The sequence below is a fragment of the Oxyura jamaicensis genome, chromosome 7, assembly GCF_011077185.1.
Source record: "Oxyura jamaicensis isolate SHBP4307 breed ruddy duck chromosome 7, BPBGC_Ojam_1.0, whole genome shotgun sequence".
Taxonomy (NCBI): domain Eukaryota; kingdom Metazoa; phylum Chordata; class Aves; order Anseriformes; family Anatidae; genus Oxyura; species Oxyura jamaicensis.
The window spans coordinates 9,787,244-9,812,317 of NC_048899.1; the positions used below are offsets into that span (position 1 = coordinate 9,787,244).

General features: G+C 37.7%; 1 protein-coding gene and 1 long non-coding RNA gene across 6 annotated transcripts in view; one reads left to right on the top strand and one right to left on the bottom strand.

Annotated features, from left to right (window-relative positions):
* The window catches only part of LOC118170338, a 57,200-nt gene that overhangs the window by 18,484 nt on the left and 13,642 nt on the right, over positions 1-25,074 (bottom strand). Inside the window, exon 5 of one of the 2 annotated variants that reach the window (XR_004752650.1) lies at positions 15,014-15,233. The exons of the other annotated variant lie outside the window; for it this stretch is intronic. This is a non-coding gene — a long non-coding RNA (uncharacterized LOC118170338). Of the gene's footprint in view, positions 1-15,013; positions 15,234-25,074 lie in introns of those variants that run through there. 2 annotated transcript variants of the gene reach the window in all.
* The window catches only part of ITGA6 (integrin subunit alpha 6), a 47,753-nt gene that overhangs the window by 17,128 nt on the left and 5,551 nt on the right, over positions 1-25,074 (top strand). For all 4 annotated transcript variants that reach the window (XM_035332468.1, XM_035332465.1, XM_035332466.1 and 1 more), the window contains exons 2-23: positions 6,100-6,227; positions 6,595-6,674; positions 8,536-8,791; positions 10,345-10,476; positions 12,926-13,136; positions 13,591-13,784; positions 13,917-14,005; positions 14,782-14,909; positions 16,547-16,642; positions 17,169-17,230; positions 18,222-18,379; positions 19,250-19,405; positions 20,103-20,218; positions 20,942-21,131; positions 21,214-21,297; positions 21,495-21,574; positions 21,733-21,810; positions 21,908-22,010; positions 23,051-23,224; positions 24,258-24,356; positions 24,727-24,837; positions 24,920-25,018. In XM_035332468.1, coding sequence (XP_035188359.1) covers positions 6,630-6,674; positions 8,536-8,791; positions 10,345-10,476; positions 12,926-13,136; positions 13,591-13,784; positions 13,917-14,005; positions 14,782-14,909; positions 16,547-16,642; positions 17,169-17,230; positions 18,222-18,379; positions 19,250-19,405; positions 20,103-20,218; positions 20,942-21,131; positions 21,214-21,297; positions 21,495-21,574; positions 21,733-21,810; positions 21,908-22,010; positions 23,051-23,224; positions 24,258-24,356; positions 24,727-24,837; positions 24,920-25,018 — 2,661 coding nt within the window. In that variant the 5' untranslated portion in view covers positions 6,100-6,227; positions 6,595-6,629. The remainder of the gene's footprint in view (positions 1-6,099; positions 6,228-6,594; positions 6,675-8,535; positions 8,792-10,344; positions 10,477-12,925; positions 13,137-13,590; positions 13,785-13,916; positions 14,006-14,781; positions 14,910-16,546; positions 16,643-17,168; positions 17,231-18,221; positions 18,380-19,249; positions 19,406-20,102; positions 20,219-20,941; positions 21,132-21,213; positions 21,298-21,494; positions 21,575-21,732; positions 21,811-21,907; positions 22,011-23,050; positions 23,225-24,257; positions 24,357-24,726; positions 24,838-24,919; positions 25,019-25,074) is intronic.

Here is a 25,074-nt window from a genome sequence, read left to right on the forward strand (position 1 = left end):
GTAGTTCCAGTTTTGCTTTGTAGCTTGCCCTGGTCCTTGTGCTGCTTTTGGCTTCTTTTCCTAGCTCCTGTCATAATCTGCTTCCTGAAGAAGGCTGGACTAATAAAACGAAAATCACAGTCCTTTAAATGCCAAGCCTCCGGGCAACAGAGATTGATGGTGTCCTTGGCCATGGCTTTGCAATGCTAGTAGGAAAATGCAACTGTGGAGTAGCAGGTTTAGGAGAATCATCCGTCACTTAAAATAGCTGTTAACAGCAGCCTGGGAATGATGGGTATCTCTGTAAAAAGCATTGCGAACAAGCTCCCTACTCACACAGTTTCTGGCTGCGTTTTGCTGGGAGGGGCGTTTTTTTTTGAGAAGCCTGATCCCTTGGTTCGGCTCCAGTTCCCATTAACTGCCTGTGTATGTGGAGGGACATCTCTGTGCTAATGAGTCTGTGGTGCTCCTGTCTTGTCTGTGTTACTACTGGTAGAAGCCAGATCCAGGCACAAAGCAGAGGTGGTGCCAGCTGGATTTAAATGCAGCGTCTGTCCCATTGACCAGCTCCAGTTATGTTGAAACACTCCATGTTTTAGTGCTTCCATCCTCCTCTTTCCTAAAGTTTGAATTCTGGAAATCCATCCCGTGGAAGGCACTCCAGATGTCTGCATTGAGAGCAGTGGTCTCTGCCTGGAGGTTTTAAACATTGGGTACATATCTAGGCAGTGTTACTGGTGATTTGGTAGCACAAATTTAATCCAAATATGAGTTAGTGGTTGTTACTCTACTTTCTTTGTTTCGATCAACAGAATTAAACTCTTGGAGAGTGTGTGGGAGGAAAAAGGATGCAGGAGTCTATCTGTCTAGCCAGGAATGGAAGAAGTTTCACAGCATTTAGCTTCATTGCTTTCCAGATTCGCCCCCCTTGTGTTGATGGAGTCTTTCTGAAAACACAATGAGGAGCAGAGTCTGCAGTGGCAGCATTGTTATCTGAGAATAGCAACCTTAAATTGGACATTTGTGCTCAACGAAGGTTGCAAAATTGGAAATTACTTACACCACTGACTATTTTATTCTGTCTATTTGTGGAAATGGCTAATGGTTAGTTACCCAGGAAACACTGTCAGTGATTTCTACTCCAGTCTGTTAAAGCTCAGAGCTGGCACTATTAATATATTGCTACTACTTTTAAAGAAAGGATGGCAAAGATGGGCTGCCTTGTTTGGGGCGGAAGATACTGCAGAAAAGAAAGGAATTTAAGGAATGAAGAAAGTTTTGGAAGATAGAGTAGCCGGGCTCAGTGCAGACCATGGTATTTTTTTGTATTTGTTTAAATCAAAATGTAATTTACCCAATGGAAGCCTCTTCCTTTGATGAACAAGATTTTCTTGCCAAAAATGTTGAAAGATGTTCTTCTTCCTTTTGACTTGTTTTCTTTTCAGTTAGTGTTTGTTCCAGAGGTATTGCAATGAATTGCTGACAGCTTTTCTTCTTTGAAGTATGTTGTGAAAACTGTACGATGTCCTCAGGAAGTTCCAGGCTGTAAGTGAGGAAAAGAATTCCTTGCAGAGTGAGAGGAGAACTTGAAGGCGCTTGGAGGTCTTCCGTGTTGCCTTTGATACGGTTTTCTCACCTTAACTGCAGCTTTCCTTTAGGAAGCAAGGGGTGGTTTCATGGACAGTACTGGAGGGACCTGAGATAGCTGTGAGCAGAAACTGCTCCAAGTCCCACTGCCGTTTTCATTACCCAAGAAGGATATTGCAGCCACAGCCAGCTACTAAGTCACAAGTTACCGATGAAAGCTGAGAGGACTTCGGATCTGCACCCTACTGCTTAGTATTCTCTATTGCTTGTTAAAATGGAAAGCTGTTTCTGGTGTATTTTGCTTTGGATTTAAAACCTCCGTTGGGCTGTTTTTGGTGAAGACACAGCTGCCTCGCCCAGGTGCAAGGCAGCAGGGTGCTGCAGTGAGGCGGGGATGCTGCTGGGGGCCACGGTACCACGCTGGTCCCATTGCAAGGGCTCGGGCCTGTCCTGACGGCAGGTTGTGGTCATGCAGCGTCTGCACAGTGCAGGCAGAGCCCACCTGAGCAAGAACTGCCTCTCACTGAGGTGGATTAGTTAAATAGGTGTCATGTGCAGGCCTGGAGCTCTACCTGTGCGGTTATCTCAAGTTTGGCCACAAATCTGGGATTGTAAGGGAGTAAATCTGTCCCTGGCAGCCAGCAGATGCTCATAATTGTCAGTGGGACTTCAGTTATTACCACTGTCTCCATAGAGGTAATTAAGAGAAAGCAATAATTAATCTAATTCTAGCCAATAGAGCAACAGGACTGATGTATTTGGTCTGAGATTAGAATTTTAGTTCGAAATTGGAAAGTGTGTGTTTTAATTATGGGGTATAATTGGAGTTAAAGAGCATTGTAGCATTGTGCCAGGGTGTGAGAGATTCTGCATTTTTCCAGCAGTGTCACTTGTTAGACAGTTCTTTAATCTATAGAAGTGGCATTTTTATTTGGGGTACCGTAATGAAATATTAATAGAAGTTCACTTAATGCTCATGCAGTCTGATTGGCTCATGGAAAATCTAATCAGTTTATAGCATGTATTTAAGCAAGATAAATGGGGAAGATCAGGATTAAAGTAATAAGCATCTGATTCTGTAATCTACATGAAGAATAGTCCTTTTTTTGGTCTGCCTTTTGGCTCCTAAAAAGCTCAGGCTCCAACAGGAACTGGTGCTGAAAAGCATTTACATTCAGTATGTTTTATGGCTGAGCTTCTTTTATCTGCACAGTAATGAAACAAGCCTGCCATGGGCAGAAAACTCAGTAAAATGTTCACAGTCTGGAGTCTTGGGGGTATGTATCTCCAACTGACTCGGCAGTCTTTCAACCATTACAGATTCTGGAGCCTGAATTTTGGGGCATTCAGGCCTTACAACGTTGTGAGTGTAGCATGTGCACACCGTAAGAGAGAAGTTACAATAAATAAAAGGAATTATATTATGATTATATTATGATGGGGAAAAATGAAGAACTTACTATTGCCAGTCTTCATCTGCAAAGGAAGTTCTTTGGCTTTAATTTCAGTGTTTTATCTGCTAATAGAAGGAGATGGTGATATCTAGGAAGGCGCCTCCTCATCCCCCTCTTCTCTCTTTCCTTTTGCAGAAGAGGTTTTGCTTGCAACAGAGAAGGCTAAAATGGAACGTGCATAGCTGCAGGAGAACTGAACCTGCTTTTTGGCACAATAAGCTGAAACTTGATTAAAATTCTTCTATTAGAGCAGAAAAAGTAGCAATACAGTAATGATTGGAATGCGTCCTCAGTCTGGAAGGACTCAGCTGAGCGTGTAGCGCAGCTCTTACAGGCAGTGCATAATCTGATTCAGTTGGGCTGCAGATGGCATGCTGAAAATCACAAAGACGTATGGAGCCATGTCATACGCCCTTAGCTTTGTGCTTTTGTGCATACTTTCTCATTCCCATGCGCTTAGTTTTAAACTAAGTAATTTAACTTCTATAATATTTTTTTTCAGATTAACGCTTGAGCAGTAGGAAAGGTGAACAGCAGCTCCATTGGTCACAAGTATAAATATGATTGACAAAGGATTTATATATTTTACTTGATTTATTCAGTGAAAGATTAGATGAATGTGACTTTCTTACATTTCCTAATAATATTGATAATAATGTCTAATCCTCATCTTCTTTAGTAATTTGTCTTGCAGAATCTAGAAGTGTATGTAAGTTTAGTCCACTCTACTGTGGCATTTGGGGCAGGTATGTAGTAAAGAAGTGCAAATGAGGTACTCCACTTTTTAATACCTCTTTAGCTGCTACTTGAAAATAGATGTTAGTGTTTACCATACTATCTAAATGAATTGATCTACTCCTTTGCAAGAGTTTCTTCACAGCATGTGCTTGGATTGTGCATTGTGCATTGGATTGTTTTGTGAATAAAGACTTGCAGTGAGGTATCTAGCAGGGTTCGAGATTTTTGTGTTCTGTGAGCCTTGAAGACTAATGACAGCATTCCTGACAACATTTCTTTGAAGACTGGAGGGTTTTAAATTAATCTGCTTTGAATTTCTTTTTTTTTACAGTGGAAAATAATAAAATTGAAATTTGGGCTTGCGATATGGGCACAGGGAAAAATCTAAGGTAACAGTTTCCTTTGGAGATCATGTTGTATTGACACTTCTGTGTAGTTGTATTGACACCTCTATGTAGCAAAGGTTGAAGCATTGCATTTTTCAGCTGTTCACCTCAGCAGGCGTCTGAGATGCTGTAGCAAGTTGTGGCTGTCTTTTGTCAGGTGGCATCTTTCCATTTTGTTTTCTGTTGGCTAAACTCTTTATCCCTGATGCCTCTACAAGTCTCCCTTTTGTCATCAAGATTACAGTCATATTGTCATGGTATGTCATAAAAGGTATCATTTAGCTAGGGGGAGGATATGAGGAATAGCTGTCCCATAGGAAAGAGCAGGATATTATCTTCATCTAGCATTCTTGCCATCAGTAGTATGTAAATTGGTGAATTTAACCAAAAGAAGTATTTCAGAAGACCAAAGTTTTTAGTTGTGCTCAGAATGTTGAAACAAAAGGTTTCTGATCAAATTTCTGGAAGTGAAATCTGGTGCATCATTTTACTTCCCAGGTTTTGAATGGAAAAAAAAATAGAAATAATAAAAGTTTCTGAGTTAGGAAATAAGTACCTCTGCTGTCTTAAACTTCTGGTTGTTAACATTTAAAACGAGAAGAAAAAAAAAAGCCCCTGTCATCTGTCTTTCCATAGAGGTAACAACTGAGGATAAAATATAGGAATAACTATCACATTAGGAATAATTCAGAAACTAATTATTTGCAAAAGAATTAAGCGATTAGAGTTAAATGCACTATTGCCAAAATTAGAAAATGAAGTTATTAATGACCTTTCCAAAAGCGTGGTTGTTTGGATTAAACACTCTTGCGATGAATGCAACGTTTCTGAGGAAATCTTTGAAAAATGTGCCAGACATACGTAGGGGGAAAAGAAGGAAGCACTTTAAAACAAAATCCACCCAAACTTTGTGTCCTGATTTTGCATGTATATCTGTCAAAAGCAAATGTTTTATCTGGAAGTTGCATCATTCAAATGGGGGTTGCCTTTGTGAGGGCAAATTACGGAGATTTTTTATATAAAAGTGGTCAAAAAAAAGGCTGTTTCGCAATACACATGGAACTTTCTTTTTTTTTTTAAAAATGTTTTTCTCTCATAATGCATCAATTTTGGTTTGTGTCTTATTATTTTAGTGACACTGAATGTTTTCATAATAACAAAAATATTTGTATTGGTGTAGGTTAGATATGAACAAATCTGTATCTAGTTTTTAGTTTAAAAAACAACAAAATGTTCTGAGGTACAACAATGTGCAGTGCCCCACAGGTGATACAAAGCATGTGGAAAAAGCTCTCCCTCAAGAGCAAATGTCTACAGCTTAAGTCTTAAAGAGGGTCCACGTTCCTCTTTGAGATTTGTGGATCCAGCAGTAGTCCAGGCTCTGCCCTCCTTTATACTGTAATGGCAGAGATCTCACCAATGTTAGTAAGCTCAGAGAGTCCAGTTCAGCTTCTATCCATCTATCTATATGTTGTACCTACTATATTGTACCTATCTATACATTGTTCTCTGATCCTCATTTTTTCAGCTGAATGGGATTTTTTTTTTTTTTTTTTTTTTTTTTTCTTCTGCAAGTTGTGGTGCTGTTATTGCATGCTGGTTGTTATCAGTTTCAGTTAGCAAGTTGAGAGGTTGCTGTGCTTTGCATGTGTGTGAGTTATCAAAGAGAAATATCTGAAGTACTAATTTTTTGGCTGAAAACTCTTGTTGAGCAAATAAAGATGTCTACTGGTTATTTTGTGATAATACTCATGGGGGATGGTGGCACAGGACTGGTGTAAAACTAGAAGAGATTCTGAAAACAGTTGTATTCACTGCATCCTTTCCTTCATCTCCAAATGTTTGCACATCAAACCTCCAGTAACATGGTGAAAACACTTCCCTAATTCTGCTGCCGCCTTCTTTTCTAATACTGCCTCTGCAGATCCCTTGAAATGAATTCTCTTTCCCTGCAGATTGCTGGTTGGAGCTCCTCGGGAAAAAGCCTTTCCATCCCAACAAGCCAACAGAACGGGAGGGCTGTACAGCTGTGACATCACGTCTTCAAATACACACTGCACACGTGTCGTATTTGATGAGGAAAGTAAGTTCTTCAGTGCTTCTGTTTAGGATTGAAACAGTTGTCGGATTTTTCTTATCTGATGGGGTCCTTTCCACAGACAGCGTGTAAGTTACTTCTGTGGATTTGTACATAACTTACTGTGCATTGGAATAAGCTGTAGCTTAATTGCTAAAGTAGCATAAGGTGCATAAATTTGGCTAGATTTGGATGTTTTGTAAATTGATAGGACAGGACACAATGTGCTAGAAGTGCTTAATAAAATGGATGTTTTCAGTGATAAAATGTGCAAACACTGCCACCTGTAGACTGTCTTATGTACTGTATGAAGCTCCTTACAGAGACAAAAAAGTTAAGTTAGTATTTAAAACTGTATTGTGATGCTTTGCAGCTGACCCGCGGACGGAGAGTAAAGAAGACCAATGGATGGGTGTAACTGTCCAAAGTCAGGGGCCAGGAGGAAATGTGGTGGTAAGTCTGTAGGAATAACTTACAAAACCATTCTGGGTCTACAGTGAATGTTCTGAATGGTCTACATTTCTGTGCAGCTTTCTGAAAGGTAATTTCTTTTCTTATACTCTTGTGATTTTTAGAGTTAAGGACTGAAATGTCTCCCTAGCAAAATAAGATCCTTGAGATTGTAAAAGTCTTAAATTTATTTTTCAAACTCTGAGTTAGCCTTCCTTTATAATCTTGATAACAACATAGGATGTTTTATTTTCAAGGTGTCCAATTTTGTGTCATGTATTGTTTCTTTTAAACACCACTTACTACAGAAATAGGGAAAAATAGTGTGATAAAGTTTTAAAAGTAGCAGTCTATCATCAGCCTGCTGTCTGGAATGATCAGCCTTACTTACATTTTAATGAGGGTATTTGGCTCCTGTGTATTAATGTAGCTCTGGCTGTTGCACTGGGACTTAAAAGTGAGAGTGTGCTGCAGTAAGGGTTTGTACAAGCGATGACACAAGCTATTTTATACAATACAGATAGAAAAAGCTTTGGGGATTTACCAGATAATGTTATCTTTGTATGTTAACAGCTCTTTCTCAATTAAATTCATCTTTCATGGTGCTGCAGGATACACCATAAAATGGGTGTGCAGGGTAGCTTTCCATCTAATTATATCCTTGCAGCTTAGCCTCACTGCTTCAAAAACTGGAGTAAAGCTCCTTTAGAGTGCGGCTCTGGAGTTACTTAAGGATGTGGAGTCAGTAATATCTTGCTCCAGTCTGACTGAGAACCCAAGGGGGGGAGAGCAGTTGGAAGGGAACTGTTAATCATTCCTTACCAGCTAATGCCATCTTGTCTGTGATGCAATTTCTCTGAGAAGGAACTTTTCTTTGTAAGTGGAAAATGTGCTTATTAGATGACCTGTGGGCAGCCGGAAGGTCACCGTGCAGCTGGGCAGTACGTGATAATTCTCAGCATGGCCAGGAGTAATGCAGTGACCTCAGTGTGGAGCAGCGAGGTGTCTGCTTAATATTTAAACCTTTGTAGGAGCTGAAAGGAATTTCTGTCAGCTGAGAAACTTGGCATGCTTGTGTTCTTTACACACCTATTACATGTATATCTGCAAAAAGTGCTGCTGGCAAATGGGTTTGATTATTCCACCTTTTTACAATGGTTTTGGTGGTTACGCCACTCAGCCTGGTTCATTCCTGGTGTTACATATCTGATTAGAACCCTGTTCCCAGGTGAACAGTCTTAACAGCTAGGTTAAAGAACAGCTTGTGCTCACCGGTGCTGCTTTTCTCTGCCCCAGTGACAGTTATCCCATAGTGGAACATCAACAATAGGAATTAGGAACAACTCCTCCTTCCCTCCCCTCCATAGAAAAACTTCAGCATCCTACCTATGGCACTTTTCCTGTAAGGGGTAAGTTTTGAACAGCGTCAGGTGGATGGTAGTTAAACCAGCTCCTCATGTCTTGTGCAAGCACCTAAGTTATTTAACTATTAGAGCTGTGGGGAGACAGCCACTTTCTTACAAGAGATAGGGTTGTTCTCCCCTTGCTTCTCGAAAAAGAGGAATTAGGTATCAGTGAAGGTTTCAGGGCTAAAAATCCTAAATCTCACAGTGAAGAGAGACAGAACCATGCTGTCTTCTCTGACCAGGAAGCAGTTGTTCTGACTTGCGTCCACAGAAGCCTAACTTTTGCATATGTTGCCTGTAGGAAACACTGGACTCTCTCTGCCTTGCAACGTGAGTGAGTCCCCAAGGAGATTTACAGCTTTGCTAGCATGAAGTATTGCTTGTGGAGACCAGTCTTCTTTGTTAATTTGCATACAAACATACAGAAAGCATCACTTATTATCTCTTCTATCTTGCAGACATGTGCACACCGCTATGAAAAAAGGCAGTATGTAAACACAGTGCAGGAAACCCGGGATATCATTGGAAGGTGCTATGTGCTGAGCCAGGATCTCACTATTAAGGATGATATGGATAATGGAGTGTGGAGTTTTTGTGATGGTCGTTTAAGAGGCCATGAGAAGTTTGGTTCCTGTCAGCAAGGTGTTGCTGCTACTTTTACTAGAGACTATCATTATATTGTGTTTGGTGCCCCAGGCACTTACAATTGGAAAGGTATGATCTAGCTTCCTTCCTGCCAACTCTAGATACCTCCTTCCCATTTCCTCTTAGATTTTCTGCAAATATTGCATCCTAAGGTTCAATTGTTGGTTTTTTTTTGCCTTTTGGGGGAGGGAAGGGGCAATAAACCTAATAGGGACCATACGATTTTACCCTGTTTTGACAAGATGCTATTCTCCTATATAAAAGTAATTTACTGAAGTTCCTCTAAATATCTTTGATGGATTACATATGAACAGATACAGAACTTTTCTAGTACATACAGCAGTTTTTTCCCTTATTAGTCATAATCTTATGATAGGACTGAGGGCTTGCTTTGAGACTTATGCACTGTACCAAATTACTGAATTATTTTAAAGTTATTTGACCAATCTTTTCTTCTGCATTTGAGCAAATGTTAGATAGCTGCACTGAGATCTTTGTTTATCCTTCAGTGTTCTCCTCTTAATTCTTTGTGAAATCTGTGGATAGGAGTGCTTCCCAGATTATACATTGGAGGACTGCAGGAAGACAACAGACCAAAGCTACATACATTTGTATCTAAATTATTAGATTTGTACTCAAGTAAAATTCCATGGATAATTTGTTTGACTAAGAGACAATGACTCTGTATCATGTAGGAGATAAAAACTTAGAGGGGAAAAGTTAGATTTTTCTCCATTATTTTATATTGAAAAGCATGTAAGTGGCCTTCCCTGCCTTTTTTCTTAGTTATTTTTCCCTTTGCACTTCATTACATCAACAGCTGTAAGTACTTCACTCCTTCAGAACATCTGATCCTTGAACCATTACGGTATCTTCCCTCATACACCTGTGCCTGCTATATGAACCATGCAGAATCTTTGAGTTAAGCTCTGGCACAAGGTGTACTTTCCTGAAGTCATAATCTTCCACATATCTGTTCCTGTCAACACAATCTGACCAAGCTGAAACAGCATATTGAGTCCAGAGCTTTACCTTAATTGCAGAGAAGTGCTCTGACAGCGTATCAGTGATAAGTACTCTTTTGTATCATGGAAAAACATGTTCCTATTTGCCAAAATGTTAAATATGCATGTCAGTAAAAGGGAAGCACACATCTTAGTGAGCAATTAGTGTTATCAATATAAACAAGAAATATATATCCATAATATTTTCTAATTATATCCCCTCTGTTTGCCGTAATTCAGCAGTAAAATTCCTTTTTTTTTTTTTTAAAAAAAAATCTTTTGTATTTATTTCCCTTTTAAGAGAGGCTTTATGAAATTAAGCAATGCAGTGGTTCATGACCAAGGTGGTCCTGTATTTTTGTTGAGAATTGTCTTAGTATCCCATGTTTTCCAGATCATTGCATGGCATCTCCATGGAGTAGCATGAGGTTCTGTCACACAGAACTTAAAAATTCATGGCCTTTTGAAAGGCCAATGTGCTATTCTGTATTTGTCCCACTTTAACAGCAGTTGCCATCTCATTCATGGTAATTAACGCTAGCTGGGAACCATTTATTTATCTATTATTTTTCTCCTTTACCATTCATTTGCTTTTATTTTATCATTTCACTTCTTCAGGGGTGGTTCGTGCAGAGCAAAAGAATCAGACATTTTATGATCTGGGTATCTTTGATGATGGGCCTTACGAAGTTGGTGATGAGAGCCGCCAAGATAAGAATCTAGTTCCTGTTCCAGCTAACAGTTATTTAGGTAGGACAAAGTATCTATGGTAAATCTCTTTAGGCTTCTTATATATTTGTGATTCCAACCTGATGCAATAATATGGAATGAGAGGAGAAAGCCATTCATGCGTGGACCCTGTGAGATATTAACTGTTTTGGATAATGCACATCTTCCTCCACATTTATGGGACAGTTTTAAGTGTAAGATGGTATTCTGCTGAGGTACCTAGAATTGCTGCTAATGGAATAGGAGATTTAAGAGCTATGATGACCTACACGTTCCAAGGGAGTGATTGTAATCACTCTTTGAAATGGTAAGTACCATGCATACATCACTAATCCTTAGTCACAAGGTCTCTGCCATGTGGTATCAGAAGGTTTACCAAATTCAAGTTTCTCAGTGTAACTTGAAGTTTCTCTGTCCTGGTAGGTGAGTGCAATTTGTTGTTGTTGTTGTTTTAATTCTTCAAGGTTTTAAAACCCTAGTGGCCTTTTTACAGGTTTTTAAAATACCTTAACATAAGTAGTGTTGTATTTTAATTGTGCGTGTGTTGCAGAGGAGAGTCTCTTGCACTTTGTGCAAACACAAAACCACAAATATGAATCTTCTTGTACACCAGTGAGACAAATCAGTGCAGAGAAAAGGCTACGCTGCATTTTTGAAAATTCTTCAAGTGCAAAGTGTAGAGAACATTCCTGTTCTATTGTAGGTTTCTGTGGTATATTAATCCAGTACTTCTGGCTTAGGCAACACATGAAATTTCGGTAAGTTGAAACTGGAATTTCTGTGTTAATGATGAAATGTTGAACAGATGGGAAGTGTGTTGCTAGTATAAAAAGTAAAAGCAAGCTGATAAAAGAGGTATCTTAGAACTAATGTCTGTTAGACCATAAACTTCAGTTAGATACAAACAGTAAATACTGTGTGGAAAAAAAAAAAGAAAATTGTAAGAGCTTACATTAGAAAGTCATCCTGATAGCCTTTTTGTGTGGAAGAAGAATTGGTAATGAGTGCTGTAGAGGTGTCTTTTGCTATGAGCAGTTTACTGTAAATGCGTGTGTATAGGTCTCACTATACTGAATTTTTGCAGTTTCATAATAAATGTAATGTTGCATTTATTTCCTAAATATAAATGCTGCCTTTGATGTGTTGAAAACAAAACTACTTCCAGGCAAGGCTTGTGTTCGCTGACATTGCTGTTCCCTATGTTTAGACAGTACATATACATGGTTTTAGCTTGCTTTGCTTAACTACTTTATTTTTTTCTCTTCAATCTTTCACTCATATGTTTACAGGTCTTCTATTTCTGACAGCTGTATCTGATACTCATCCAGATCAGTTTGTATACAAAACATTGCCTCCCAGCATACAGGTTGACAAATCAGTGGATATAACCATGAATAGCTACTTAGGTTTGTGACCACCTGAGGTGGCAGCATCTGGTCAAACATTATCTCTAGACCTTTGACATGATCCTCTTCCCTCCATCCCTCCTCATTTCAAATACACTGCAAGTAAAAGCATGTGACAGGCAGGGATTCAGATGAAGAGTAACTTGTAAAATAAGATGGCTTCAGAGAAGGCCTGGTTTGTGAAGATTTCTCCAAACCCTCTCATCTCACCCACAAAGTGGACTCCTCTTACTGAATTTTTCTGAAACCGTCTCATTGTGAACTGCTGTAATTGAGAATTTCAATAGTACTGGTGAAGTTTTTCAGGAGGACGATTACTCTCTGCTGGCTGGTATTTTCTTCCTTGCAATGTGCTTAATTTTACTTTGGTCTTTATTGGCTATGTTGGTATATGCTTTATATTCTTCTAATTCAGTTTTTCATGTATTTTTAAATCCTTTGGCTTTAACAAAGAATACTTAGGACTAAATTCATATGAATGTGTCCTTTAGAGCTGCATGAAATCAAAATTGCCAACTTCACCATTACTGTGTAAGGTGATTCTCAAATACTGCATAGATCATTAACATACTGCTTGTACAGTATTATGCTTGTACAGTACATTTTGCATGTTTGCAATGGAATGATACTGACTTGCACTTAGGAAGTTTTATAATTTTGTTGGAGGTGAAGTAGTCAAGCTATATTCAAGTGGTAATGTTAAGTCGTTTCTAAGCTGGTATGTTTTTTAAAAAAAAGATCCTGCATTTGCTGTCTGCAAAATGTAGATCTCAGCGAGTAATGAAGCAATATGTTTTGTGGGGGAGATACTTAAATGTAACGTATGGAAGAGTGTAGACACACAAACATACATCCACCTGTTCAAATAGAAACACAGAATTCCTAGTATATCATATTCTGTTTTAGACAAAACTTCTATCAATATACCACTTTAATATAGTAGGGGAATTTATTCTATACATGTCATTATTTATTTTTTGTTTATATGTGTATATATTTGTATATGTAAATAAACACACACACATATGATATATATATATATATTATTCCTTTCTCTGTTGAAGGTTTTTCTTTGGACTCTGGTAAAGGAATTGTCTCCCAAGATGAGATGACTTTTGTGTCTGGTGCACCAAGAGCCAACCACAGTGGAGCAGTTGTTCTACTGAAGAAAGAGAAAAATCAGAGGGCATTGTCACTGGAGCACATGTTTGAAGGAGAAGGGCTGGCCTCTTCTTTTGGTTATGATGTTGCTGTTGTTGATCTCAACAGTGATGGGTATGACCTTGGTTAACTCATGCTTCCTATATATAGGCTGGCACTCCAGTTTATTTCTGCTTTGGTTTTCACATTTGAAATGCAAAGAATGCCAAGTCCAATCTTAAATGTTTTGCTGCAGGAAATGGTGAGCATATAGGAGAATGAGGCAGAATACAGTCTGTGTTTTTAATTACAGAAATTAGTTTTATTTAAATTTAAAAAATCATTGTAAACAAAGAAGAAATAAATTTCATACCCAAAGAAGGCCCAAGAAGATACTCGTATGCCACAAAGGGAGTATAGCTTGCTTGCAGTCTCAGTGGATCTGTTGCCATCTGATATTGCTGAAATAGTTTGTAATTTTTAATCACTGTTCGGCAGCTCTTTGGCTAGCTGACCTTGAGACTATAGTCTTTATTATTTCCTTTTACAGTTCTTCAGTAAAAGCACCACTTTTTTTTTCTTCTTTAAGATGGCAAGACATTGTTGTTGGAGCCCCGCAGTATTTTGACAGAAGTGGAGATATCGGTGGTGCTGTTTACATCTACATTAACCAGCAAGGCAAATGGGAAGGAGTAAAACCTGTTCGCTTAAATGGAACCACTGACTCGATGTTTGGTCTTGCAGTTGAAAACGTTGGGGACGTTAATCAGGATGGATATCCAGGTGAGTGAAAACTGACTAAAATAAGAATGTATGTGACTTTTTTGCTAATGCTAGACTTGGAACATTGGTATCAAAACTGTAAACTGTGCAAAGAGTAAGAATTATTTAGATATTGTAATTTATTTTCAACAGATATTGCAGTAGGGGCTCCATATGATGGTTCTGGCAAAGTATACATTTATCATGGATCTAAGAATGGAATAAATACAAAACCAGCACAGGTAACGAAGTAACTTTTAATGTACATAATTACTCTTGCACAAAACTAGGAGTGGCAGGATTTATCTATCATCTGCCTTTCCACTGCTATTAGTGGGGTGGTGGGTATGCAGAAGTTATGGGACCCTTCAAAGATTGTACTGCTGACCAGAAGAATTAGGAGTTCTTGATTTCTTATTTTTTGTTTCTGGGAGATTCCACTGATGCAGAGAAGGAAAAAAAAAAATAGATGCATAAGTTTTTTTTTTTTTTCCTTTTTTTGAAAGAAATTCTGGGATTTCTGAAGTAATAGTTCCTTGCTCTTGATTTAGATAGAACGATCACATTACCAGAGAATTTTTGCGTTGAAAATAACTATGTATTTTTTCCTTTTCTTCTGGAGATATTTTTCTTCATTTTTTTCCATGACTTTCCACTTATTTTTTTTAGTAGAAAGTTTTTTTTTTTTTTTTTTTTTTTTCTCCCCTATTGAGGGCCACTATGCTCAAGTACCAAGGTGAGAAGGGAACATAATTATACCTTCTGGAATACTCTAAGAATATTTTCTAGAATACTTACTTAGGTTCAAGTGCCTATACTGTCTAAATACTACTAAAAAAAAAGCAAAATTTCTATACACAGCAAATCATCTTGGAACTTCAGTGTAATTTACCTAAACATATAGGTTTTGTTTCTTTTTCTCTCTTCTCTCTCAGCTGTAAGACAATGATACTCACTTATTATTAAGTATTTTATATCTTTTCAATGTCTGAATTCCCTCAATCTGTTTGCTGTTTAGATTCTTGATGGTGAAAAAACAGGCACCAATTTCTTTGGTTACTCTATTGCTGGAAACATGGACCTGGATAAAAATTCCTACCCTGATATTGCTGTTGGTTCCCTTTCGGATTCTGTATCTGTGTTCAGGTATTATACATAGGACTGTAACTAATTACACCAAGATTTTTAGTTTTTAAAAACAAAATGCATAGAAATAACAAAAGAGCTGTTTTGCCTGGAGTGTATTTTTCATTCTGGAAATTAGAAATTCTGGGAAAAAATACCACAAACTGGTTTGTTACTTTTTCTCATTGAAAAGCTACTACAACACAGGGTAGGAGGATGAATGTGGACAGTTAATGTGGAGTGCCAATGTCTGTTGTAAATCTGTACCTTAGCTTTGCCCTGTGGTAACTCACTTGGATAGCCATGTCTGATGTGTCTGAATTGAGTGATAAATAATTCCTTTGCCTTAAGAAAGGAGAAGATAATTGATATATTTGCTAGAGCTTTATCTTGCTGCTATCATATAAATCAAATCCTGCTTTGCTGAAAGTAGAACAAAACAAAGCAGAATGTCAGTTCTGTAGCTGAGGATTTGAAAGTAGTGTGGCATACTGCCTTGCTGAAGTTATGGCAGAGTCCATGAAACAGCATTGAGGAAGCCCTGCAGAAACTGTCCTTCTGGATTTCTGTAGCATATGCCTTAATTTGTGATGTACGGAAATGGTGATCTGGTCCTTTACAGACCTCTGTTTTCCTTTTAATGTACTGTTAAGCTGAAACACTTGTAATGAGCAGCAGGAAGACTATGTCTTCCTTAGAGCTGTGAATCCTGCATGAAGTTAAAGCTGTGGTGGTTATTATCAGGTCCCCAAAGGAGAGAGGCAAAACTCTGAAATTGGTTATCTGAATTTTGCGGATGAAAATAACTCTACCTTTCAGGCAGAATGAAAGTTCCTACAATCTTTTCATGATGCCATCTCTAAGGTATATAATATCTGTGTGGATAATTGTAATGCCCTTACATACACTGAAACAGCATCCAAAAAAGCAACTCAGATTGCTTGTGGAAGAGAACAAACTAGGAGGAATGAATGTCGGTCCATTCTGACCATGTCCATGCTGACAGTGAAAGAGGTGGCCCAGTTACACCTGCTGAAAAGACTAAGGTGTCATACTAGCCTCTTCGGGCTCTAATGTAACAGCCTTTAGATGCTTCTGTGAGAACAGGATTATCTCATTCAGACGTTCATACAAACTGTATTTTCTTGTCTCTTCCAAAAAGAAAAAGAAAGGAAAAGAGAAGTGCAAGGCTGAATTATGATTGCTGTCTACAGGAAATAAAAATGTTGTTTTCTGTAGCCATCCAGGCTCCACATTAAAGCTGTTCTGGACATTAATCTGAATGAACTTTAGTTCCTACAGTTGCTCACAAAGCCTGAATTACCATTGGTATGGGAACCATCACTTTGAATTTCCTGTTTTAAGTATGTGTACAAAATTATAACCATAACATCACATTAATATACCCTGTCCCCTGTCAGGCATTTACTACTCACTGTTGTAGTCATTTTTTGTGACGTGGTTAGCTTAGCTTTAAGCTGTTTTGTTTTTTTACCACTGCGAAAGCTAAAACCCATGTTTCTTATCTTTGCTGCAAATTAGTGCAGGCACAGAGGGCATCTGGGATTCACATGAATTATTTCATTAATCTTAACTGAAGATTTTCTTTTTTTTTTCTTCCCTTTTTTTTCTTTCCCCATTTTCCCCCCCAAATAAAGATCTCGGCCTGTCATAAGCATTACAAAAAGCATTACAGTACAGCCTGACAAACTTGATCTAAAGAAAAAGAACTCTGAGGACCCTAATGAAATATGGTAATTTAAAAATTATTCTATTATTCTATAAGGAACATTGGTGTATTGAGCTTTCTGTTGTCAAATGTGTCACAAAACAGTGACTATATTAAGGTGAGGGGATAAGACAGTTGTGCAGATGAAGCAAATGTATCTATGTGTGGTCATTTTGACTTTCTGAATTTGTCATGACTAGTGCTAAAGACTTCATGTGGAATACATTCTGTTTACAATGCATGTTTTTGAAAATGAATATCACTTTGCCACTTACAACTTCAGGTATCCTCACATTAAAGTATCTTAACTAGAACTGATTTCTCATGAGTAGAGATGTAAAAGCAAATGTCAGAAAATATTATTACTAATTGCTCATTAAACATTTTTCCTTGCTTTGTAATTCAGTTCAGTAAGCAGCAAGTGGCAGTTCTAGTGTGAAAACCACAGTCATAAGACTGTGATAACACCATTCAGTGGATTATTGAAACTTTTCAGTCTGTTGGACCATGCCTTATTAAAGTTAACTTTAATTTCTTGGCACTTTTTATAGGATGGATGTGAAAGCATGTTTTCATTATACTGCAAACCCCAGTAATTTAAATCCACGAATAAGTAAGTTTTGAAGATAAGTATGTTTTAATCTTTGTGTTTTATATATATATGATTATATATAAATTTTGAGATTATCATTGAAGAATAGTACTTAAATTACAGTGACTCATTTCAAACTGTCAGGTTTAAAATGCAACTCAGTACTAAGGACAATTAGTTATTGTGGTATCTGTATTTAGAGTAGCACATAGGGTCATATAAAGAAATTCTGGTGTGTTAGGAAGTTCTGCAGGTAAAAGACTCAGTTGAAGTTTTCTAGGTCCTTGACCTCAAAAGCCTGCTTAGGTGCAGTTTGGGACAAGATAGAAATGAAGGAATCAAATCAGAGTATTTACCAAATTATTATTATTATTATTATTTAATCTCAGCCATCTATTGGCTCTACAACAGCAATTACAACTGCTTTAGTCAGCTCTGAATTTTAGTAAAGCAACAGGAATTTATTGACTAGAAGGACTTTGGAAGTTTCCTTTAGATACGTGACATGTACAAGGTATCTGGCCCTCAACTGGTGAGGAACAAAACATGCAGGTGGAGAAAGTTTTGTAAACAACTGAAAACATTAGTAAAATTCAGCAGTGGGTAAAAGTCTTCTAGAATGCTGCTGGTAAGATCATACCTGGAGAAATTATGCAGGCAGTTAGTGATAGGACAAGGGGGAAAGCTTTTCAACTAAAAGAGGGGAGATTTATTTAGATCAGATGTTAGGAGGAACTTCTTCATGCAGAGGGTGGTGAGGCACTGGAACAGGCTGCCTGGAGCAGCTGTGGATGCTCCATCCCTGGAGGTGTTCAAGACCAGGTTGGAATGAGGCCTTGGGCAACCTGATTTGGAGGTTAGCATCCCTGCCCATGGAAGGGGGTTGGGGTGGAACTAGATGATATCTAGGGTCCCTTTCAACCCACACTATTCTATGACTTTATTAAACCATTTTTTTTTTAATATGGCAAAGGTTCTCCTTAATAGCAAACTACTTTATTTCTTCATATAGAGATCAACTACACATTTGAAGCAGAAAAGGAGAGGAAGCAATTAGGCATGCATTCTAGGGTACAGTTTAAAGACCATCAGTCTGATAAGTTCACTGCAAGTACAACCCTAAACGGGCAGAACTCAAAACAGTGTGTGACAACCAAGCTTGTACTGCAGGTAAGGCAGAGTATTCACTTTTTATTTCTTTTAGACCCATTTAAATAAAAGTATGTTGCTTTTTCAGCCTTGTGGTACCTCTGTATGCAACCTAAAAATCATGTGCAATGTAAGGCTTCAACACTAGAAAACCATAGCTAAGTAGTACTTTACTGTTCCCTGCACGTGTTGCTTCTTCCCATTGCCTTTATTTTAAAGCATGAATAAAAGTTGTAGGCACTGCAGTGTTCTCTGGAGGTCAATAGAGCTGAAACAATTTAGAACAATAGAGAGGGAACAAATGCCAGAAACTGAGAGTTGTTGGAAAAAACAGTTGTACTGGTTGTAGAATTTAATAGTGTGACTGGCTAGGAAAAAGAATTTCAAGCCACAGGTTTTGTAGAGGATGAATGGGCATGACAAGAAAGCTTGGTATGCACTCTTAGTTTACTGCTGTAATGGCCCCTAGAAGTGACATTACTCCAACAGCTGAACAAATTCTCTACCTGTGGCTCAGGAGTAATAAGCCTACAGTGTTGCTTTGAAATTAAAAACCTTGGACCTATACAACAGAAAGTGTTATTTTACTGTTGTAGCGTGAGTTTCATTTGCCAGAGTTAACATTTGTTATTCCTAGTAATTCTTAACTCTGAGTGAAATCATCAGATCAGGAAGCGAGAAGAAAACGAAGACAGTAGGGCTAGGATTCCTTGTGTTCTTGAATGTTTTTAGAAAATGATGGGTTTCTGAATAATGAATAGTTTTAATATTGGAAAATGGTGCAAAAGAGATGTTGCTTCTTATTTGAAAATGTATATCAAAAGCTGACCTTTGAGTGTTTTTTCTCATCTGCACTGTATGCTAACTATGCTGTTTAAAATGTTTTGACAGGAAATAGTAAAAGATAAGCTACGCCCAATTCCTGTATCAGTCAGCGTTGAAATTGCTGGCCTAGAGTCTAGTTCGTCATCCACAAGAAAAGAGAAGGCACTTCCAGATCTTATACCAATTCTAGATTCAAATGAATCTGAAGCAACGACCGCAAAAGTAAGCCTTCAATAGCATATTTTCTTAGAAATCTGTACTTTGATAAGTCACTGAACTTTAAGGAAATAACTTGTGTGGCTCTGGATTTGTAACTACTGGTTTGTATTTTGTACTTTGTCAAGAACTTTTTAGAAAATGTTCTGAATTTGGTCCTATGTTTCTTTGGAAAAAAGTGAGGATGATATAGCTGTTGTTTGTTTTTCCTCACCAACACATTTAGGAGGAAACATTTTTTAATAAAAACGTCAATCTGTCATCTCCTGCTGTGCACACTTACCCCACATCACAAACAATGTGCAGTCTAATTCTTCCATGGTTAGGATGCTATTAACAGTATTAGAGCTCTTCATCAATGACCTACCTCGGGTAAAAGATCTTATTTCCTCAGCGCTCATTGAAGAATCAGACCTAAGGATGTTTTTCCACATTAGGAGTATACCTCTCTTTTAGAAGGGTAAAGCATCAAGTTTTATCTAATTCTGCCTTTTAGTTACGCATAAAATTTTAATCTATCAGCATCAAGGGCTAGGGCTCACAAAGAAAAACAAATCTTGACAGGCAAGAAGTAGAGTAAAATCTTACTTTATCCAGGGAACTTCTTGAGTTCCCTGTAGATGCTTTATGCACTGCACATCAGAAAGCTTGTTTTAAGTTATTATCATGTGGCATGCAATAAACATGCTTTGGTTTTATCTAGGTGGAGTTCTTAAAAGAAGGATGTGGAGAAGACAATAAATGTCACAGCAACCTGAAACTTCAATACCGGTTTTGCACTAGAGAAGGAAATGAAGACAGGTTTACCTATTTGCCAATGTAAGCCTTGATTAATGCATTGCTAAAATTCAAATTATTGACAAGCACTGAAAAAAAATTCTTTTATATTCTATTTTGGGAGTAACAAAACAGCTTTATTCTGTTGGTCTGGCAAACACAGTCCTGTGTACTACTGATCAGTCAGGGTGACAAACATGGGGGAGTGGGGATGAGCTTTAGAACAAGAGTCATGGTACAGAGTCAAACGGATGTAAAGTGGCTACAAGTGTGCAGATTTAGGCTAAAATGTAGAATAAGGTTACTAACCACAAGAGAAATGATAAGCGGCCTAGCAGGAGTTTCTTGTATGGTACTGTTAACTGTTTTTGAGATGAAATTTAGTTGTATGACAACATGATGTACTACATTCCAGTAGGTTAAGACAATCACTTACAGAGAAGAAAATGGAGAAATTCTTACACCGTAACAGGCCCCCAACACCCTATAGCATCGTTCCTCCTTGGAGGGCTGATGATACTAGAAAGAAGGTATAAAAACAAAACAAAAAAGCCTAAAGGAAGTGTTTACTTACTGTGAAGAGTCAGCCTTTTAGCAGTGTGTGCCACAAAAAAACTATGACCATTCTTGTGTTTATGCTGTTGCAGTAATTCTTCATTAATAGAGGGAATTGAATTATATTTGTGTAAAACCACAGTAAGAAACAACTTTTCAAACACATTTGTTTTTCTAATGCACAGAATCCTGTATATTCTGTTTCTGCAGTGAAAAAGGCGTGCCAGTGCTTGTTCTGAAAGATCAGAAAGATATTGCACTGGAAATAACAGTGACTAATAATCCATCTGATGCAAAAAATCCACAAAAAGATGGTGAAGATGCATACGAAGCTAAACTAATTGCAACTTTTCCAGACAGTCTGACCTATTCCGCATTCAGGGAAATGAGGGGATATCCGGTGAGTATTTTTAACAGAAAGGATACACAAATTTTTAAACACTTTGGGCATGTTTACTTATAAATATATTCTACGTATTCAGGAAAAACAGCTAACATGTGGTGCTAACCAAAATGGTTCTCAAGCAGATTGTGAACTTGGAAATCCTTTCAAGAGAAACTCCAATGTAAGTTGCATTTACTTTACTCACATTACATAATTTGATTCTTGACTACGGTCTTCCAAAGTTTCTGTCATAACTAGAAATTTGATTTGGATCTGTCTTTTTAACTTTAGAATTTGATGGTGCATTGCTATAATATTCCATAGATAGTATCTTCCATAAAATATTTACATATTTCATTGATGTTCTTTCCTATCTAGGTAACATTTTATCTGATCTTAAGTACCACTAAAGTTAACGTTGATACGACAGACTTAGACATTAATCTGAAGCTGGAGACGTAAGTTTTCTGGTTTTTGTGCATATGCGTGTGTGCTGTTTTTACATACAGTTAAAAATATTTTAAATTATTTGGTCTGATACATAAAAGCAGCTTAATATTAAAGTGAAAACTGCTAAATTGGTAAAATCAACAGTGCTGTTTTCTTTTTGTTGTAGAACAAGCACTCAGGCTAATTTGACTACAATTACGGCTAGTGCTAAAGTGGTTCTTGAATTGCTTTTATCACTCACTGGGTAAGTGCTGGTAGACCAGAGTGGGGGGCAGAGCACCTTTGCTGCAGACTTCATTAAAATCTGATTATTCTCCTCTCTCCACCCCCCACCTGAACAGAGTGGCTAAGCCTTCGCAGGTATATTTTGGAGGTAACGTCATTGGTGAGAGTGCTATGAAATCTGAAGATAACATTGGAAACCTCATAGAGTATGAATTCAGAGTGAGTAATTTAGATTAATTCTAATAGCTGTTTTAATCGAAAGAACAGCTTCTCCTTTTGTGTGTCTGAATACTTGAAAAAGTTGCTGGATCTTGTCCCACAGTCCTGACCTCCTGTTCAGAATGAGGCTGGATGTACACATCCTTGTAGAGCAGTTTACATGCGTTCGAGTATACAGCATAAACTCCGTACAGGTGGGAAACTTAAACCCCAAAGTCTAACTGCACGTGATCAGCTTGTTGGCTGATGCAGGCAAACAGCAAACGTGTACTTACGGCATGCAGGATTGAACATGCACAAGAAGACACTGCAGGAGCCATTTTGAACGTGTGGGCTTAAGTTCACCCTTTTGGTCTTCTGCCTAAGAAGTTCAGGAGAAGGGGAGGAGAAAGGATTCTGGTTCTGTGAAATCTTTGTGTGTCTGGAAGTGAATTGCTTTTTCATTAATTCAAGTCCTTCTGTATTTATGTGTAGTTTGTTAGGATTATTCTCTGGAAATCCATCTCTGTCAAATCCTTCATTTACTTCTCTACCTCTGTTTTTAACTACACTATTAATGTTGAAGCAGTTAGAAAATCTGTTTTACAGCTTGCTATCATAAGCAATAACACTAAGAAAGAAAGAAAAGTTGGGAAACAATTCCCAAACTACTTCAGTGGGAGCTGGCTATCTTTCTGTGTCAGAGTTCCTCATAAACTTTCAGTTTGCCTCAGTTACATAACTAAAATTATTTCTTAGTTCTTAAAATAAAGGGTGGTGGTGGTGGTTTTACATGAAGACAGACTTCTAGAAATCAAAAGCTTAAAGTTAATGTTAGGGAATTTTAATATTACTATATTCAAGCTCAGTATTAGTTGCTATTCAAGTGTGCTAGTTTTCCTGTACGCTTTTGTCTTTATGCTCTGTTTCAACTATCTTTCAGTGGCTTTTAAATTTCCTGTTAGCTGTATGCTTAAAAGTTGTCAAAGTGAGTAACAGTGATTGATTTTCAAAAAGATAACCCATTTAAAACACAATTTAAAGAATGTTTATTTTAACAGGTAACTAACTTGGGCAGGCCACTGAAAACATTTGGTACGGCTTCCCTGGACATCCAGTGGCCAAAAGAAATTAGTAATGGCAAATGGCTGCTGTATTTGATGAAAATAGATTCCAAAGGCTTGGAAAAAGTCTCCTGTCAACCACAGAATGAAATCAATTCTTTGCATCTTGCGGTAAGTTACCTACCTTCTCCTGTTCACTAATAAGTACATACAATATTAAAGCACCATAGCTTGTGATAGTAAGGTGTAAGAGCTTGCCTCCAGAACATTTTTTTTTCTTGAGATGGCCAAAAGCACAATGTGTTCTTAACCTTATGAGGAAACTTTGTATAACAGCTGATGAGGTAAGCTACAGGACAGCTGCTATCTCATGGTAACTAGCTGCAGTGGGCACTGCTGTCTTACACTTTTGCAGGATGAAATTGCTGTTAGCTCTAACCCATCATTAACATTATTGAAGTCTGTGTTCCTGCATGGAAAAAAGACAGCAAACATCTCCCCAACCCAAGGGAAATCCATGTACTTTTTTGAAAGAGAAAGAGCTTGTAAATACATCTAAATGCTTACAAGAAATATGCTAAAAGCAATTGCTGAAGCAAGAGTTTCGTAGCCCTTTATGTCTACATAGCAAGATTTTTTTCTAAACCTCAAGCCCCCATTTTCATTGTTTCTCATACAATCTCAAGGTCACTTGGGAGAAGTTGTAATTTTCACCATTAAACTGTACATGCATAAACCCATTTTGTTACTTTCTTGATTGCTTATTAGTTAATAAAACTTCTAGTAAGTACTATGCAGTTAAAAGTACTACGCAGTAAAGTAAATGTAGTAAATATATTACTTACTAGAATAGTAAGTACTATGCAGTTAAAAAGTGCATCATACTGATCATATCACCTCTTACTCTATTAGCACAGTAACATTAATGCCACATATATAGAACAAAAATGGAAACAACATTAAAAGCTTTAGAAGTTTAAAAACTCACTGACCTGTCAAAGGCGGCAGTTAACCTTTTCTTGGTTAATCTCAAATTTTTGTGATTCTGTTGTTAGCAATGAATATATGTAAATAGGGTTTATATAATGAAGGCAATTGTGCTGATATTGGAACCAAAAAAAACAGACTCTGTTTGTGCTTGTATGGGGGAACAGAATTAAGACAAACATATGGTAACATAGTACAACTTTTTTTTTCCTCCAAGGAATCCCATAACTCCAGGAGAAAGCGTGAGGTGGCAGAGAAGCAGATTACGGACAGCAAAGCATTTTCTTTATTCTCAGAAAGAAAATATAAGACCTTGGTAAACACACTGCATTAACTACAGTCTTGTTGGGTACCTCCTGCTTCACTCCTAACAGGGATTTTTGGAGTTTGGCAGGGTGAAAGAATACCTCTCTCCAGTTTATTTCTGTCTTAAAACCAAGTATTAATACTTTTAGAATTTGTCCTTCTGTATTATCTATTGATAGAGAGGGAGCTAGGAAAGAGTTTCTGCATGGCTATCTATATGGAAGTGTGATTACTTTCCCATTGCTGTTGATACAAACAGATTTTGGATCTTGTACACAAACATGATGCATATAATCCAATTTTAAATCTTGGTGGAGAAGGGGACAGTTTAACAATTTGTGAAGATGTTTTTATTTATACATAGAAATTTTTAACTGCAGGACTGCAATGTGAATGCACGGTGTGTGGACATAAAATGTCCCCTGAAGGGTTTTGACAGCAAGGCATCTATTTTGCTGCGTTCCAGACTGTGGAACAGTACTTTTGTAGAAGTAAGTCCTCTTACCTGCCATTTTGAAAGATTAGAGTTCTTTCCTGTTATGTGTCTAATAACTGTACTTTATTCTGGAACAGGAATACTCCAAAATGAACTACCTAGACATTCTTGTTAGAGCCACAATCAGTGTTCCTGCTGCAGCTAAGAATGTTAAACTCACAAATGAAATTGCTCAGGTGGGTTCAGCATTAAATGCTAGCCATAGGTTATGTTTCCAGCTTATCTCAAAGAC